This window comes from Astatotilapia calliptera, chromosome 15, assembly GCF_900246225.1.
Source record: "Astatotilapia calliptera chromosome 15, fAstCal1.2, whole genome shotgun sequence".
NCBI lineage: Eukaryota > Metazoa > Chordata > Actinopteri > Cichliformes > Cichlidae > Astatotilapia > Astatotilapia calliptera.
Genome location: NC_039316.1, coordinates 17,853,133 through 17,871,443, shown reverse-complemented (window position 1 = coordinate 17,871,443; position 18,311 = coordinate 17,853,133). Strand labels below are relative to the sequence as shown.

At 38.8% G+C, this 18,311-nt stretch overlaps 1 protein-coding gene across 1 annotated transcript in view; it reads right to left on the bottom strand.

Annotated features, from left to right (window-relative positions):
- Window positions 1-18,311, bottom strand: part of man1a1 (mannosidase, alpha, class 1A, member 1) — a 158,258-nt gene that overhangs the window by 83,719 nt on the left and 56,228 nt on the right. Inside the window, exons 3-4 of the mRNA XM_026142320.1 lie at window positions 11,086-11,201; window positions 228-308 (exon numbers count right to left, since the gene is read on the bottom strand). Of these exons, the coding sequence (XP_025998105.1) occupies window positions 228-308; window positions 11,086-11,201 (197 nt within the window). The remainder of the gene's footprint in view (window positions 1-227; window positions 309-11,085; window positions 11,202-18,311) is intronic.

The window sequence follows — 18,311 nt, the reverse complement described above, 5'->3', positions numbered from 1 at the left end:
ACATCTAACTGTACCAGCTATTAAAGGGGACAATGCCAAAGATTTTGAGCACATGAAAACATTAATTCATTCAGTCTCCACTCTACCATCTGTTTCATCAATCAGACTACAGGCTGAGATTCCCCAAAGACTCCCCGAAGTTTCATTCAGTGCAGAGGTGGCGGAAAAATAAATAAATAAATAAATAAATAAAAGCAAAACAGAGGAAGGTTTATTTCTCTACTTACCTCTTTTCCAGACAAGTAGTAGGCGGACAGCAGACCTCCAACAAATCTGATGTTCACCTCAAACACCGACACTTCTGCATTCTGCGGCAAAGACAAAAGAAAAGAAATATGAGACGAAATATAACTGCTAACTACTCATGAATACACATTTGTTTTCCCACAAACAGTGAGCTAAGAAAGCAGACAACTCAAAACTGAAACGTTCCTGGGCTTCTTCTTGGCCTCAGGGAGGAGTAGACAGAGGTGAGCTTTTCACAGTCTAGACAGATATTTTCAGGCTGATGCTGTAAACAGCTGAATAAATTTGAATACCAGGTTTCTCCGCGCTGCTACGAATGACCGAGTAGCCAAATGAGTGTGTTAGAACTGAGCCAGGATGAATGAAAGAGAAAGTGGCTTATCCCACAAAGTGTTTGCATGAAAGCATCTGCTCAGGAGGCGTGCGAGTACGCCGCATGAGTAGGGTTGTGGAAATCTTGTGAGATCAGGTTCACTCGTGCAGGGAGGACATTCAGGAAACTTGCGCAGGACCACTTGGCAAGCACGATTGGCCAAGGACAAAAGAGGACTGTTACACCGGTTGACATATGTAATGATGCGATAACAAAGAGCATTTATACTGAAGCAAATCATGTGTGCTGCATGCTCCTTTCCATGCATCACTCCTTGAATGCACAACATTAGGTATGTGGCAGGTTTTTATAAAGGAGTTAAGGCATGTTAACTATTCGAGGCAAGCTCAGAAAAGGGAAGAACTCGGTTTCCCCAGATTGGGGGTGGGGTGGGGTGACTCTGGTAAGTGATCTCTGATAGACCAAGAAGAAGGAAATTCCCTCACTAAAAGTTTCAGAAGTTTTGAATAACTAGGGTTAGCCATGCTTTGTGTATGGCTAAGGATGGTACATTAAAGAAGGGATCTACCGAATGTTTTTAGTTGAGAACCAGCACCAAATTTTCCAAACCATCTGAAACATATTGTTCCCGGGCAGCAATCCAGAAACCCTCACAGTATGTTTACAGCTTGGTACAAAAATGTCTTTGATCTCTGCAGGTAATTTCCCCATGACTGTTAAATGTCATCCAGTTGGGTAGTGGACACTCTGTCTGTCAGGTGTGCTCAAATGTAGTCAACAGCCTGGAGTCACACCTCTCCTTTCTATTTTGGAGCATTTTAACAGGATTATCGGTCCAACATTACGGTCCCCTGTGGGCAGGCCATCCAAGATGTTGCTTTAGTGTTTAGTGAGCAAAACTGATATTAAAAAAAAGACACTTCCTGAAGTCTTTCAGGACCATTCTTTAGTTTGCTCTGACTGGCTGGATGTGGGAACAGAAAGATCATCAATCTGCCCATAGATCAACTTTGATTTTAATGTTATGTGTTTGGGGAATCTGCCAACTGTACTCAAAAAACCAGACAGATATTTGAAAACTGCAGCTGAGAAAGCAATGACTAAGGAATGGTTAACTGAAAACTTTCCAACAATCACTGGAATTAGAGCTGGGCGATAGAACGATAACGATATGTATCGCGATATAACTTTTAGTCGATAGAGAAATTAAGCTATCGCGATAGACCTCGCCGCTCTTGTCCTCAAAGAAGAAAAAAAAAAAAAAAAAAAAAAAAGGTCAGCCAATCCAAATTAAGTAGCGCAGAGCCGAGCCGTAGAGCCGCTACAGAGTAGCGTGCACTGTAAATTGTGCCGAAAGCAAGTCTGGAAATACAATAAACTGGAGCATGCGTCACACTGTGCGCCACGTTATTGTTTCGGTGAAATGAATTTCTACAATACTGTTACTGTTAATTCTACTCTCTGCAGTGTTTAAATGCTTACATATACACACAGTTACTGTCCCTCCACACATACGACTCGGTTCTGCTTCTATGCCGCAGCTTTGTTTACTTTTTCCCAACGAGGCTTCTAGACTTCTGATTGGCCAACATTTCTGCACGGTTAGGAATCTAGCGCCACCTGCTGCTTTGGCATGTTCATAGCAGCGTTTTCCTTCATTTCTGCCTTTATGTGTGGACGGGATTATTTTTTAAAACGAAAACGGAAAATCTCAGTTTTCAAAAATACCCGTGTACGCGTGGACGTAGCCTCAGTCTCTGACTGGAAGCGCTAAGTCTTCATTCGGCTTTTGTCAGACTAAAGTAACTGTTAAAACTGTTTGAAAAGCTCAGCTATACAACAAGGAGAGATTGAGAATTTCCTTTTAGTTCTCAGTTTATTTGATATTGACAAAAGTTAGTCAGTTTTGTCTGTTCTTCTGTAAAACAAACTAAGATTTATTTTTAGAATTAATACTTTGTTTCTAAGTGGAATTGACAATTTAGTCTGTTTTGTTTGTTCTATTTTGAAACTTAAACGCTTTAGCGGCTGCCTTTTGTGTAGTTTGCAATATTTGCCTTTATTTATCTGAAAAAGTCTCATGTTCCTTAAGTACATCTACCCTGTTGAACTTATTATGAGAAATAAATATTTAAATCAAAACAAGCTGCTGATTATTTCACATTTTACTTGTGAGCAACGGCACATTTAAATCTTACAAATATAGTTATTTGGCTTATATCGTGATAGATATCGTTATCGACTGAAATGAAAAAAACATATCGTGATATGAAAAAATCTCATATCGCTCAGCTCTACATGTGATAGAAAATGTCAAATATTCATACGCACACTTCCCCAAGGCCAAAAATCATAAACAGGCTGACTCACCCCAGGAAAAGCAAAGCTAACTCATTTCACAGCTCAAACACCTGAAATTGGTCTTCCACATTCTGTTGTGTGATATTTGTCACACATATTTATTTAAGATCATTTCTGGGGGTGATATTTGGCTAAATAGGGAATAAAATGCAGGGGCAGAGCAGGAGCAACGTCATGCACAAAAGGCCTGACCACTGATGGGATTTACACCCACATGGTAACCCAACCTCGTGGGCATCTGGGCGCCTCTAATATGAGAAAAGGGAGCTTGTAAAGTGCTGCGAACCACAAGAGAACCGATGACCTGGTTTGTTCAGTGTGGTGACAAATAAGCTACAGACCTGATTTTCAAAAGGTACATCTACCCTGTTGAACTTATTATGGGAAATAAATATTTAAATAAAAACAAGCTGCTGATTATTTCACATTTTACTTGTGAGCAACGGCACATTTAAATCTTACAAATATAGTTATTTGGCTTATATCGTGATAGATATTGTTATCGCCTGAAATGAAAAAAAAACATCGTGATATGAAAAAATCTCATATCGCCCAGCTCTAACTGGAATGGACAAAAATTGTTCAGGAGGTCCAAGACAGAATAACTAATCTCTCTGACACTAAAAACGACCCTATTCAGAAGATACCGGGGAAAACAGAAATCACATCTAATGGTAAAGTCTAATAGTAATGACGATATTTGTCTATTTTTATGAATATTATGCTTTTTCAGCAAAATGCTGGAATTGAATAAGCATTAGAAATGTATCCATAGAGATGGATCATAAAGAGTTTTTTATATAAAATAAACAATGTTAGACAAAAATTAGTATTATAGTATTATTAGTATTATTAAAAAGTATTATTTGAATGTCATTGCTCTGAGTGATGAGTCTTAGTATTGTTAAATTCAAACAAATTAGCTATAAAACACAAGATAAATACTAGTCTAGTATGCAAGCATTACTTTTTCAAATGTATGACACACAGTTGTGTGACTTTTTAAAGAACTACCTGGTTAATAATATGTAATCCTTTGTTATAGTTTATGCAAAGGACATCCCTTAATGTATGTGTCAAAATTTGAGTTATTCTGACCATTGGTTCATCAGCATATTTTTAAGTTTGACAGGAAAAAACAAAGAATGCTGATAAAGCACTGCATACCTTGAAGGGCACATGTACGGCAGCCTGAAAAAGAGAAGTGACTTCCAAAGTTTTTAAAGAAATCTTTAGGTACCAAAAACCGCCTTAAAAGCCGGAGATAAAGTGTGCCATCTTTAAAAACACAATACATTTATTTCTGGGCAGAATTAATGGAGGGAAAAATAACAAAAAATTTAAAGTTGTATAGCCATTTGTCTCAGTAGTCGAACAATGAAGCGTAATTTCTCTCTCACGTCCGTCCTTTATGAACAGATTCCCGAGGCGGATGAAGTTTTTGTGCTTGACTGACAGCTCTCATAAGTGACTGCTGTCGACTAGAGATAGGATAACAGACTCTGCAAGGGGGAGGGGAAAAAAACAAATTATGTGCCACACAAAATGTGTCCTGTCTTTTTTTCATCCCCAAGTCTTAGTGACTGATTGAGTGGGGAGATTGCAGCACTAATTCGTTCTAATTACAATTTAATTATTTGTTTTAACACTTAGGCAGCTGTAATCCAAAAGTACAATGAATACTTCTTCCTACGTTTTAATGTCTATTGGCAGCGGAGGTTTAATAAGCTAAAAGATGATGCTTTACATCAAAGTCAAAATTTTAAAAATAATTTAATTTAATTTTAAAGACGGAAACATCTTCAGCCAGCAGTCATCCTGCAGTGTTTTGTGACTGTGTGAAGAAGCCAACACTGCTTTGAACTGCTGGACAATGACCCTCTGAGTCAGCAGCAGTGTGACATTATCTCACTCCTGACAGAGCTGGCAGGCAAGCAGTCAAGTCTCCTGATGTTGCAACATTCGGTCCATTACACTCCGCACAGGAAACTGACTAAGCATGGGCTTTTCCAAGCAGAGAACTAATTAAGGACTGAAACAAGATGAGCCCAGGAGATAATGTTCCCAGCAACAACTCATCAGATCAAAGTGTATCCACAGATCTTGCATGGCCAGTTGTAAAAATCTAACTGTACCGGCCTATAAGTCCCGCTATCTCATCACAAGAAATGTTGTTTCAGTGTTTTGTAATGAACAAACCGTCCCAAGAGTGTAACAATTCCAACTCTATTCCTCTTTGCCTTTCAAAAGATTCAGGACTTCGCTATTTAAGTGAAAATAAACAGTAATAAATTACCAGTGGGGCTCTTAAAGTCTCAAAGACTAAGTGAGGTGTCACACTTTCTCAGGTGTTGTGGTACAAGCAAACTTTGGACACCATTCCAGTCGCTACATACACAGATTGTGTGATCCCACAGGCAAGAGTAAAATCTATTGGTTTACAAAGGAGGAGGGAGGATCTCTAAACGATGATCTGACATATGGCTCTTCAGGAAGAATTTCATTAATCAATCCATCTTCTTAACAGCTTATCCTATTTTTAAGAAAAAAAGAGTATTACAATCTTGCCAGATATTATTGCATGTGGTGCAAATATAGTCATAGAAAAATTGGATGACTCCATCCAACCTTAAGGACTGTAAGCCTCTGTGGTAGCCTGATGATGGCCTATAGGATGAACGATAATCCTGGCAAGCACATACAGAAAGTACTGGAGAATACTGACTTTAATATTAGAGAAATATTTATGCTCTATGTACTTCATGTCCTCTTTGTACACATTTCAATGGCAAACGCATTAGTAATGGCATCACTTTAATATTAATACGTCTCAAACAACTGCTATTATTTTCTTTGTTTTAATCTCTTTCACTTGCCTTGTTCCTTTGCTTTAAAAATAAGCAACCCAAACGTAAAGTTGAACCTTTTCTTCTGACTGTTGATACTCATTTTCCTGCTTCGTTTCACCCCAAATGCTTAATTGTTGCTAATAATACATGATGCCGGTTAGTGTTTTTCTTCAGTGAAATCTGGGTTGGTTTTTTGTCAGACTTACATCGGCTAACTCAGTTGATATTTTAACCCCAGTGAGGGTGGTTTCAAAGCCGCCTACAGAAACCTTCCCATTAAAAAGCATTTTAGTGGAATATCAAAAGCAGCTTTACATCTCGACATTATGCTACTGCAGGAAATGATCACAAAACAATGGGCTTCCTGCTGTTACAATGCCGTTTGACTGACAGGGCGACTGCTGGCAAATACTGGAAATCAGTAAGGATTATGCACAAAGCAGTGGTACCAAAAATTCAGACGTGGAAACCTCAACGAGTAAAACATCCAAAACATGCACAGTTTCGGAGACAGTAATGAGGATTAAAGCTGATCTGAAGGAATAACTGACAACACTACTTGAGCTTTTATATATCATGTTTGGTGGATGTATGTTTTGGTTTTCAGAATTAGACTTCATAAATCTGATATCAGAACCATGCTAAAAGAAAGACAAAGAAACTGCTTTGCTGTTTCCCCCTAATGAGGAGCTCTTAACGGGGATGTTATAATGAGGACGGCAAACATCAAAGGAAGGAGGGAAAATGTTTGTGTTTAACTCTTTAACATGTGCCCACACAATTAATCAGCAAAAGCAGAAATGACATACAGTAGATGAGATATCCACGTCAGACTTTGTGTAAGAAATCTGCACTAGATCTGTAACTTTTAAGTGTAATCTTTTATTAGAATTATAAGCCCTTCCACGAGTGGACATAACAGCTGAGAAGTTCTAGTTGACAGGATTTATATCTGATGAATCAATATTCCCCAGGTGGCAATTACGATCCCGTGTGCTTGCTCGCAACTTTCTACAAACTAAAGTTTAACATGTTCCTTTGTGTAAATGTATGTAAATACTGAGCAACTCGTGCAGAAAGTGCTCTAAAAGCACTTTAATATTATTCACTATTTGCTTTACATATTCACATACGCTCATTAGAAGTAAACTCCTGCACCATGAGCATACAATTACAAGTTGATGAATAATAAACCTGGAAAACTCAAGAGCAACATATCAAACATTATACCTGTACGTGGGCTCTCTCTCTGGGTTTTTATTGATACCATTATGGAACAGAATTCAGCGTCAATACACCAATTTCCTGGATGCTTCCGGATGTTCAGGAGAGTCAAAGTGGCATAATTTTTAACAATTTTGGTAACACATTTATTGTTGGTAACGCATTTATTGTATTGGGATCCATTATCAGCAGAGCTCTTTGGAACACCAGGTAATTGTTTCTAACCTTATAGACAGCAGAAAATTACATTAGTCTATATATAATATCACTAAGGACACATTTCCTGCATTAAATACTGGAATGTCAGGCAGTTTAGAGCTTAGTATCTTTATTAAATTGTGTCTTATCCTTAAAATGAGCACAAGCCTATGTCTTAGCAATGGAAATGCACTTTAAATAAAACTAAACTGTTATTGCTGTTAAAAAAAAAATGTGCATGCTCACAGGCTGCTTCCTGTACAAAAACGTGGTAAAATCTTTGGTTTAACGTCTTGATGCATTCTCAATCATCCAGGAAAGTAAATCTCCAAAAGTTGATTCTGTTCATGTGGACGCAGCGTTTTGTGGGAGAAACGTTTCGTCACTCATCTTCAGGAAGACTGAAGAAGTCATTTGGATGACGCTACGTCCAAAATCAACTTTTAGAGATCTTTGGTTTAAACTAAAGGGAAACTAATGCTTATGCACTGACTGCATATAAAAGACGGATATAGCCAGTTCCCCATCACCCACTGGTTTCTAGGCTTAGCATCAGTGAATTTTTATTTACACATTTAAATAGTATTAAGGCTTAAGTTCACAACACTATGGGCCTTAGCTTTGTGTAACACTTAAGTGCTGAGCTAGTTACTATAGCTGTAGTCACTTCTCTGCTGCATTATATCCGCTATTGAATTTGGTTTTGGGATCTCGTTTGTGCTGTTGGTATTATGTGAATCATTTTTAGTACAACTTATTACAGGAGTGTATTTAGGCCAATAACTCAACACTACACGCTCTCTTCCAAACGTGGTGTTTGTACCATTCATTTTTATATGCAGTCTAAGATACATTCACAAGCAGGGTTCATCTAACATCCAAGTTAAGAGAGCAACAAAGAGCCCTCACTGTGATATGTATTTATACACCTGCTCACCTTTTCATGTATCTATATAAAGGTTAGATTTCATACATTAGGTCATAGGCTGGATCACATTCATTCAAACTTCCAATAAAAACATGCCTTTCAAACTGGAAAGTAGCACCGTGTGACCTACAGGAAGTAATGACATGTTTTGCTATTTTTCACAAGCTCACAGTAAAACTTTACAGCCTCAGGAGTGCTGCGTGAAAGCATGTGTCCTTGGTAAGGACCTTTCAACTTGAAGCATTTCTTTAAGTGTGCTATACTGAGTAGACATCCATACTTCTGTAATTCAGCGTGTTGTGGATTAAAAAAGCTTTTAAATTCCAAGTGATGACTCAGTGGAGACACATGGGCAGAAAACAAACCAGGCCTCCAAATGTGATCTTTCTTACTTTCAATTAAATGTCTGTATATACAACACCTCCTCCTGTAAGACCATTTAAGACTGACAGTAAACATCACACCTTCTCAAGAATTTATTTTCACTCCTCTGTGTTGGTCAGGAACAAATCTCAAAATGAGAACTGATTTGGCTCGAAGCTCAGCACACAGGTGGTGATCTAAATTTGGGATTTCCGCCAGTAGTAGACTCTTTTTTTTTTCTTAAGTGGGACTGTTGTATTCAGGAAATCTGTGAGCAAACAGTTGTGATTTCATTTGCTGTTGCAAGAAACTCAGCGTCACATGACAAACTAAACAATGCTGAGTGTAAGCACCACTTGACCAAAGCTGCTAACTGCTTTTTGAGTTTAGTTTCATCTCTGCAGTTATTTAGATGCCAGACACTTGGAACACTTAGAAGATAATTTATGACATGGCATGAATAATCCAAATCAATCTTTTTTCAAGATCCAAATACATGAACCACCACAGTTATTGTGGATTTTGCAAATTACACACACAAAGTACTCAAACTAGACCTTCTTGCAGTGCTAACCACCACACGATCATGCCACCAGATATAAACAGAGAGATGTGTACACCACGTTTATTTTGTATAAGTGAATGTGAACTAATACACGTTTGGATTTGTTTTTAAATTAAAGTAAGGAATTTATATATGAAAAGTTTCTGAGGGAGTTAGGAGTTAGTTATTTTTAAAAAAAGTTGTTGAGATTTTTCTCTATTTTATCTTCAGATATTCAAGTGACATTCGTCCACTGTTTAGTAGCCAAGCCGGTGATTCTCAAATAGGGAAGGTGGAGCATGGATGATCGGGGGGGGGGGTAATATTTAGTGAAACCCAGTTAAATGTATGTCCTTTTTATAGAGGAAAGTATAAAAAATGCTTGTACTGATGATTATTTGAATGAAATTTGACTCCCCCCCCCCCCCCCCCCCCAACCACACACTTTTTTCCCATCTTATTAGTTTATTTAGAAATGCATGGCCTAAGAACCATAAATTTACATGCATTTAAATTCTTAAAATTTAATAATGCAATACTTTATTAAACCTCTTGAATTAAAGCTGAAGTCTTCATTATAATCCACTATGGTGGTATAAAAAGGTCAAATTCATGAGCTATGACTCTTTTCTACCAGTCTTTAGGAAATCATTTTCAAATTAAATACCTACAAGCAAATTATCAGGAAATTAAAAGACATTTTAGAACCTTATTCTTCAATGACACTTTTATTGACCTATAGGAAAACTGGTCTTCTGTGCAAAATGTTAGAGGCATTTTCGCTACGAATGCATCAATCCGATATTTGGATCAGATATTGCTCTGATCCCGCAACAGATATTGTTGCCAGCAAGCCGATCTAGTCAGCTCAGTTCTATGTTAGTTTTTGTTCAGCATACCATGCAGGAGAGCTAACACAGCAAAGAGGAAACTAACTGTAAAGCAACACCACCTCGGAGGCGTTTCAGACCGGCTACGTCAAAAGCTTTTTCATTTCATGTTTACATAACTTTTACTTAACCACAAGCTGTGGTCTAGTTGACACAACTGAAACTCACCTTACTCTGCTAATAATTTATCAGAGAGTTATATATGTTAGAAGGTAGAAGGATGCTGGTTCAACATAACACCTGTCGAGGACCTTTGATTACCCGCACAGTAATTCTGTGATGTAGTTAAATATTGTTTCTGTCATGATCCTGGGTCTGCTGACCCAGCGTTTTGTGTTTAGTTTATGTAGCCTTCAGGTTTCCTAAGTTTATCATTATCATGCCTAGGTGTTACTAGTTATTTTCCCCTCGTGTTTCCACTATGTTAAGTCTCCCCTGCTTTCATGTATTTTATGTCTGTGGCGTATGTTGTCAGTCCAGGTTGTCATGTTTATATCTCACTGTTTCCTGTCTTATTGTGAAGAGGTCTGGTGTGTCTGTGTTCATCGTGTTCAGTTTTACTCTCCCATTGTCACGTCGTTATGTTCATGTGTGTCAGCTGGTTCCCCATGTGTTGCCACTTCCCTCATTATCCTCCTGTGTCCATTTAGTCTGTGTGATCTCAGCCATTCTTTGTCAGGTCGTCTGCTCATCCATGTCTCATCTCCAGGTACCCATGTCAGTTCATTATGGTTAAGGTTTTTCATGTTTTGTTATTAGTTCACCCAGTTTAGGTTATTGTTTAGTTTTCACCGATGCCCTATTATTTTGTACCCTCGTTGCTAACCTCAATAAACGGCTTGTTTTGTTAATCCGCACCACGTTTTGGTCTGCGCTTGAGTCCTTCCCTGCAACACATACGGTCTTCCCCCAGCCAGACCGTGACAGTTTCACTTCAGCAGAATAGAAGAGACTCATGCACTACTAATACTGGATGCTTTTGTGGGCTACACAGTGGGACAGTGGGTAGTAGGGGTGAGCGACGTAGCCTCCAAATTATATCGTATATATCAAGAAAATCTAATATTTACCTGCACAAAAAAATATAATATTCAATATTTTATTGTTGCTATATACCTGACCATAACAAGAGCACACACGCAACTTACCACGTTGAAGTCAAGGCTCTTTTCCACCCAGTCAGTAGCAGCATCAAACTCTTCAAACATCTCCATGATGTAGAGGGTATCCAAAGCATCCACTATTGTCGCTCCTTTTATACTTCCTAGAAGGAACACAGAACAAAAGGTTAAAAACAGATTACACACTCACGCAGGCTTTTGTCTGTTACATATAGCACCCGGTATAAAAAACAGAGGAATGTCAGACAGCAAGCTGGTAACAAAAGTTCTCAAGCTGAACTTTTGAAATGAGCAAAAACTCCCGTGAAGTTCTTTCAAAATGTTAAAAGCTTGTTAGTCAGCAAACCATTCCTTTTATAGCAGGGATGACAACAGGTGTTGGCGCCACACTCACTAGAAAAGCGGTGAATAAACAGCAGAAGCTAGAAGTTATGTTTGGAGGTTGAATAAATTATTTTTGCTCGACAGATGGTGAGAGGTAGCGATTATCGGCACTGATGAAACGGCAGGAGTATTGCTTATCTCCAGTGATTAGCCTCATAGCAGGAGGGAAGACACACAGAGAGACACAAACCATCATTTCAGCACCGTCATTATCCAAGCTCCCCCACCCAACAATCCCAACACCTCAATAAATCATTATGCATGCAGAGTAGAGCCTTGAGTAAAGCTTTTAGTTCCTGCATACTTGCTATAAACACCAGATAGGAGTTACAGTATCTGACCACTTAAAGGTGAGAAAGAAAAGGCAAAGGATGGGAGAGAAACAGGGGAAACAAAAACACCAGCGAATCAGCATCAGGAGGCTGACCTAGAGAGAAGGGCAGGGAGTGAAGGTAGAAGGAAAAGCAGCGAGGGCGGAGAACATACTGAAATAATAATAAGGACATACCAAGTCATTAAAGCAAGTTTGAAAAAGATGCGGCTGCAGAGTGGCTCGAGTTAAGATGAAAACCAGAGAGGGCGGCTGGTTTGTTTTTTGTGTGGTTTATGTTGGTAAATCTGTTGGTTTATGTTCCTCTGTGAGTGGTGGGAAGATTCAAAAGCGGCTAAAAGCTTTCCATTAGACACATCGCTGAATCATCAGCCCGAGGCACAGAGACACTGTTGTCCATCACAACTACTGTGCTCACTCCCTAGAAATATCTATTATTTCTTTAGAGTCATCACAGTGAGAAACTATTTTGCACTGTTTCCAGTTGTAAAAAGGTTTATAATTACACATCTCAGATACATATGTGAATAACAGTAAGCACATTCATTACCAGATAATACCAAAGCTCTTTGCCGTTAATACCCACATTTTGGTGTCAACTAAAGAGGTTTTGGAGATTCACTGGGATGTGACCAGAATAATATTTCAAAATGTTTGTCTATATAATACCAAATAACCAATGAGGGGAAAAAAGGACAAAAAGTATTGGGCCTCTCTTCTGAATCTTTGAATTCGAGTGATTTAGGGTTGTCGAGTAATAGTCCACAGACTCAGCGAGTGCAGAGCTCTAAACCTCCTCTGGAATTAACATCAGCACAAAAACTGTGCACTGGGAGCTTCATGGCCTCTGCAGAAACCAGCCATTAAAAGACTTGATTCAATTTTCAATATATGAAATGTTAAGGGTAGAATTTACCAGTATTTTTGTTTTGTTTTTTTTCCTATACAGTCTATAACTGTACAAAGTTGGACAATTGATGACATTAGCAAATGTGCATTAGTTACATGAGTCATCTACAGATCCTGAGTTGGAAAATTTATTCAAAATCTGAGACACAACACACGCAACAAAAACGTAGAATAGCTCAATAAAATATAAAGGCGGTATGATGAGACAAGACAGCTCAGTAAAGTAGAAATTACACAGTAAATGAACTTTTTAAAAGAATGAGTTAGAAATCTAAATAGAATAAAGTTTAAAACATGTTTTAAAAAAATGGGAAAAAATGAAATAAAGGTGTTCTATAAATGTTAAATGCACTGGTTTTCACAGAGTGTTTCTCTACTCGAGCGCTCGAAGCACTTTATACATCACGCCTCATTCACACATTCACACCCATTCATACAGGCACTTTTTCTTCGGGTAAGTGCTTTCCATTCAATCACACTATGATGAATGCATCAGAGAGCAACTTGGGGTTCAGTATGTTACCCAAAGATACTCTGGCATACAGACAGGTGCATACAGGGATCAAACCATCAACCATCCAATTAGTAGATGACCTGCTCTGCCTACTGAGCTACAGCCTCCCCTGGGGCCACAATTTGCCAAAGTTTGATGATTTAAATTAACCAATATTAAACTAACTAATCTGAGATGAATAGCCTTTAAATTGACTGAAAGGAGCGTTCAAGAAGTTTAACTATAAAGTGAGGGTACTGGTTTTGTGACCAGTTTGTCCTAAATGGCTGCATCTGCTAGATGTTTGTGGACCGATTCAAATAATGAGATATCAAACACAAAAGCAATACCCCCAGGCTTGAGTATCAATCACAGGATCTCAGGCTGCAGTTACACTGCAGACAGACGAGAGTAGGGTGATCAGATATCCACAAACTAAATGTAGGACACGTTACTACTGCGGAAAACTAGTCTGAGAATTTGTTCACAAGCACAGATCTCTGGTACCCCATACAGGCAAATTACAGTAGGCATTAAGAATGTCTTCTCACACTCATGTATTCCTTTTTTCATCTTAATAACTGAGGTAATCGTCTCTAGATTTCAGTAAGGGTGCACAGATAGGTTGGTACATCTCGTTTTTTAGATTTGCCACCTTTTTATTTTTTTGAGTGAGAGAGAGAAATTCTCATATAATATATGGACTCAAGTCACAATTCTCCGCAGTGGGAAATGGAAAGAAAAGAAAAAAAACTGTATTCACCAAGTTATAAGCTGTTTCGTCAGCTTTAATGTTGCTGTATTTCCTTTTCTCTATCATGTTTTATTGTCGTTGTCTAGTAAAATGCATAGACTCACAAGTTTTTTCCATTTGGGCGTTGCACGAGCAGCAAAAGACGGCGACATGTTAACCTCTGCTTGATCCATGATAACAGTTTTCCCTTCTTCCCTCACATCCATTGCATTAAAGCCAGACTTCCTGCAGTTGGAAACCAGATCTAATAAAAATGTGGGATGATGCTGTGCAGTCCCACATAAAGAGATTAAGATGAACAGTGGCAGAAAAATCAGCATTTAAGCATTAAAATGATCAGAAATGGGACAAAAATCCAACTTATAATGAGAGATTAACACTAAAGCAATACTGATGTCTTATGGTCATCTGTTTTTAATGTTTTTTCAAACTCTTACTCCAGTAATAAAGGAAGCGTGTAACTGGAAGTGTCAGCAGATACAGTTACTGTTGTAGTCACTTGCCCTTCCTGTTTTTCATCCATCTCACATTTTCTGTTCACTGAAGCCTTCAGAGCAACAAAGAGAGGACGAGACACTTTCCTGCCGTCCATTGTCCTGTCGCTGTGCTTCCTCTCCCCTCACTGATCTTATATCTGCCTCTGTGTGTGTGTGTGTGTGTGTGTGTGTGTGTGTGAGATGTGAGAGATACAGATGGCAAAACAGTGCCCAGAATACTAATGCCACATACGAAAACACTGAAACGGAAAGTATTTGTGAGGAACGTAATGGTTTCTAGACTTTCTAGTGACTGCCAGTGGTTACCCTGTCCTGGGTGTACTCCACCCCATCACTCCCAAAAAGTCCTTTATTGTATATAAGGTCAATCATGCTCACACTTGAAGTCCCCTCCAAAGATTTCAAGTGTGAGCATGATCAACCTTATATAAAATAACAGACTGCTTTCTGAGTGCAGATAAACCCTGCAAATGCCAACATACATAGCTGGCAGGTTGATCAGTAATAAAAAATAGCAGATAGCTACGACCTTACGTTCCTGCTCATTGATTGATGCCTCATAAAATGAAGAACACTTGTCTTTTTGTTCTTTCCAGAGAGTGCACAGATGTATTGGGGCTTTAAGATCTGTGATGTTAGTTTGACAGCTTGTGCAGGGTCACAATGCCAAGAATCTGCTAAAATCAGCTCCCCCTTCTCTCCCTTCCCTTTATTAGATCCAGGATTTGTGTCAATGTCCAGATGGGATTTCACACACACACACACACACACACACACAGAGAAAAAAAGCCGTGATGAGATCCGGCGGAGGTCTGTGAGGTTGAGAAAGCAAAGTCTGATGATCTTGGAGGTGATGTGTGCGCTGCTGAGGATTTTGTTTCTGTTTGCGACTGTGCACATAGTAAGGAAGCAGATGGCTCAGCAGAGGGCAGAGTCTTTGATGCCTCTGTAAAACACGAGTGGTAGTGGAGGAGGAGGAGAACCACAGCGATGCTGCTATGAAGATGGAGCAGTATAGGGGGAGGGCAGGCCTTCTGATATTTGCTGTAGGCAGTGGGCTTGTCGCCATGGGGGAATTCTTACATTAGTCAAAATTTCTCTCCACGTATCCACAAATAGTTCTGGGCTCGTTGCTGTTATTGCCCACAGCAACAAGCTAAGTCTGCATGCAAGTTGGCAGATACACAGAAAAATGCTGCATACAAACATGTCAAGTATTTTATTGGTGAAGGCTCTTTTCAGCACCGTCTCTCAGTGTCTTTGTCTCCTTAACTTATATTTTTTATTTACTCTATTGCTTCTGATTTTTGTGGTTATCACGTCTGCCTTCTGGCTTTAGCTTGAAACTGATATCTGCATGTCAAGGTGAAAAGGATAAAGATGGATTTATTTGACGAAAGTTATATGTTGAACTTTTTATCCCCTTTGGGATAAAAGGGACAGGAAGGGGAACAAAGACTAAATGTATGCAGCACAACTCCACACATTATTCTACATGGATTTATTTGCATTTGCAAATGGACTGTCCACGCTTTGTTGAGAGATTCAAGTTAGGCAAGCGGTAATCTCTGGGACTGAAAAATTAAACCAACATTTCCAAAACCTGCGTTTTAAAGGTGTTTAGTCTAGAGTTTTACCACAGGAGTTCATGGGGATTGATTCTGTTTTGGAAAAAGCCATAATGGGATTTAGAATAACTGCAACACTGGCTTTATATTTCCACTTCCAGAAGGTTGCTGCTTGTTTCTAAAGGCCAAAAGCTGCAGTTTTTCTAATGACCACTTGAGGCAGGCTCTAAAAGTAAGTCAACGTCCAAAAATTCTGACGTTAAAATGCCATAAACATAAACGTGTTAACAGCTCGGTACAGATATGATTTTGGTCTCTATGGCTAATTTATCCCTTCGTAGCAGTGTCAGGGGTAAATAATAAAACTGTACTGAAACATAAAATTTGTATTATTAAAGTTGTGCCTCCTTTGAGTGACAGAAGGATGTTGTCCAACCGTTTGCTAGCCGTCACATCCGCTCATTAAAGTCTGGCTGGGATTGACTGGTTGCTCATCAGTGACCACACCTCTGTTGACGGCTGACAGAAAATTATTTACAGAGAATAAAGGAACCAAAGCCATTCTTTTCCCATACATTTCACTACAACTACAAGTCTTTGCAACATGAAAGTTGAGCCTTGCTGGCTATTTAAAACAGTGCAAATTAACAACATTTCTGCAATGGCGAGAAAAGTTAAAGCACCAAAAGTGAGGCTTCAAAGCTGGTAGGTCCTTTTTTCCCCCAATACCTTCACTGTAATTTTCAAACTTCACCAACCAACAGTCCTGAGATTTATCTACCCATGAAGGTTGGCTCCAATAAGTTGTTGTCATGTGAAAATCAGAATTTAAAGTTCCTGTTCACTTTTGCTGATGTTACCAAATGCTACTAGAAGACTGAGATAACCTATAGAGCCCAGCAAGATTGAGAGAGAAATGGACGGAAAAATGAAAAATGAAAGAGCCAGTGTCCTGCAAAGACAAGAATGATTACCCTTCTGTACTAAGACAGAGAATAAGAATAAATGGGAGAGGGATGACAGAAAAATGGGAGTGTGAAGGTCCAAAAGTCATTAACCAACAGTATCCTTCTGTCCCTGTGAATCATCCATCCAGTTGCTCCTCTTCGAACACCCACTTGTCTTTTATTGAGGCATCCATCAATCCGTTCTCCTTCTTCAATGTGTTTAACTTCACGTTTTAAAGAGTTTCACCACCTTGTTTTCTTTTTTCCTTTGTGTCCTCATTCACCTCTTACCCCCCTCCTCCTTAATCTAACAGAAAAAAAGCAAAAAATAGAATGATGGATGAAGTAAAAAAGAAAGCAGCACACTTTGAAGGCATCGTTATCCGTCACCTGTAAAGGCCGCACTAATCCTCCACTCACACAGACCCGCACATGGAGGAGAAATTCAGTGTTAACAGCATAATAATTAACCAAGTTGAAAACTTTGAATGTGCTCTACCACTCAGTAACACCAACTGAATCCTTCCCTTCCTACACTGTCGCACCGTGTGAGCGGATGTGAGTGCTGGACAGGAGAGTGATGCATTGTTTGCTTATTCAGAACAAAATAACCTTCACTTCACGCAATCAGGCAGCAAAGTCAGAGCTGTAATCTGTGATGTGGGTGTGTGCATGAGTGACTGAGCTAGTTAGGGAGATTGACAAATGTGTGGTTGCTCTCTCACTGACGCATACACACACACACACACACACACACACACACACACACACACACACACACACAAATCTTGCTTATTCAGTTTGCGGTCAACATGAATCCATTTACATCCATTTCCAAGCATTATAGAAAAATATTCTAATATCTTCACATATTTATAACCCATTACTTCACATGTTAGTACATTTGCATTTATACTGCATACACATGTTGCACACATGTTGCCATGCAGCTATTCCTATTTCTGTATACAGTATATTCCTAATTTGTATTTTTTCTATATCTGTGTGGGATAACATGAAAGTCCGAATGATTAAAAAAAACAAGGTGAAAACCTTAAGATGTGCTAATAGTGTAGGAAAGTATAGGCTTTCATTTCTAGCGATGGGTCGTCCACGTGACAATGGCAACAAGTACAGGGAGTGCAGAATTATTAGGCAAGTTGTATTTTTGAGGAATAATTTTTATTATTGAACAACCATGTGCTCAATGAACCCAAAAAACTCATTAATATCAAAGCTGAATGTTTTTGGAAGTAGTTTTTAGTTTGTTTTTAGTTTTAGCTATTTTAGGGGGATATCTGTGTGTGCAGGTGACTATTACTGTGCATAATTATTAGGCAACTTAACAAAAAACAAATATATACCCATTT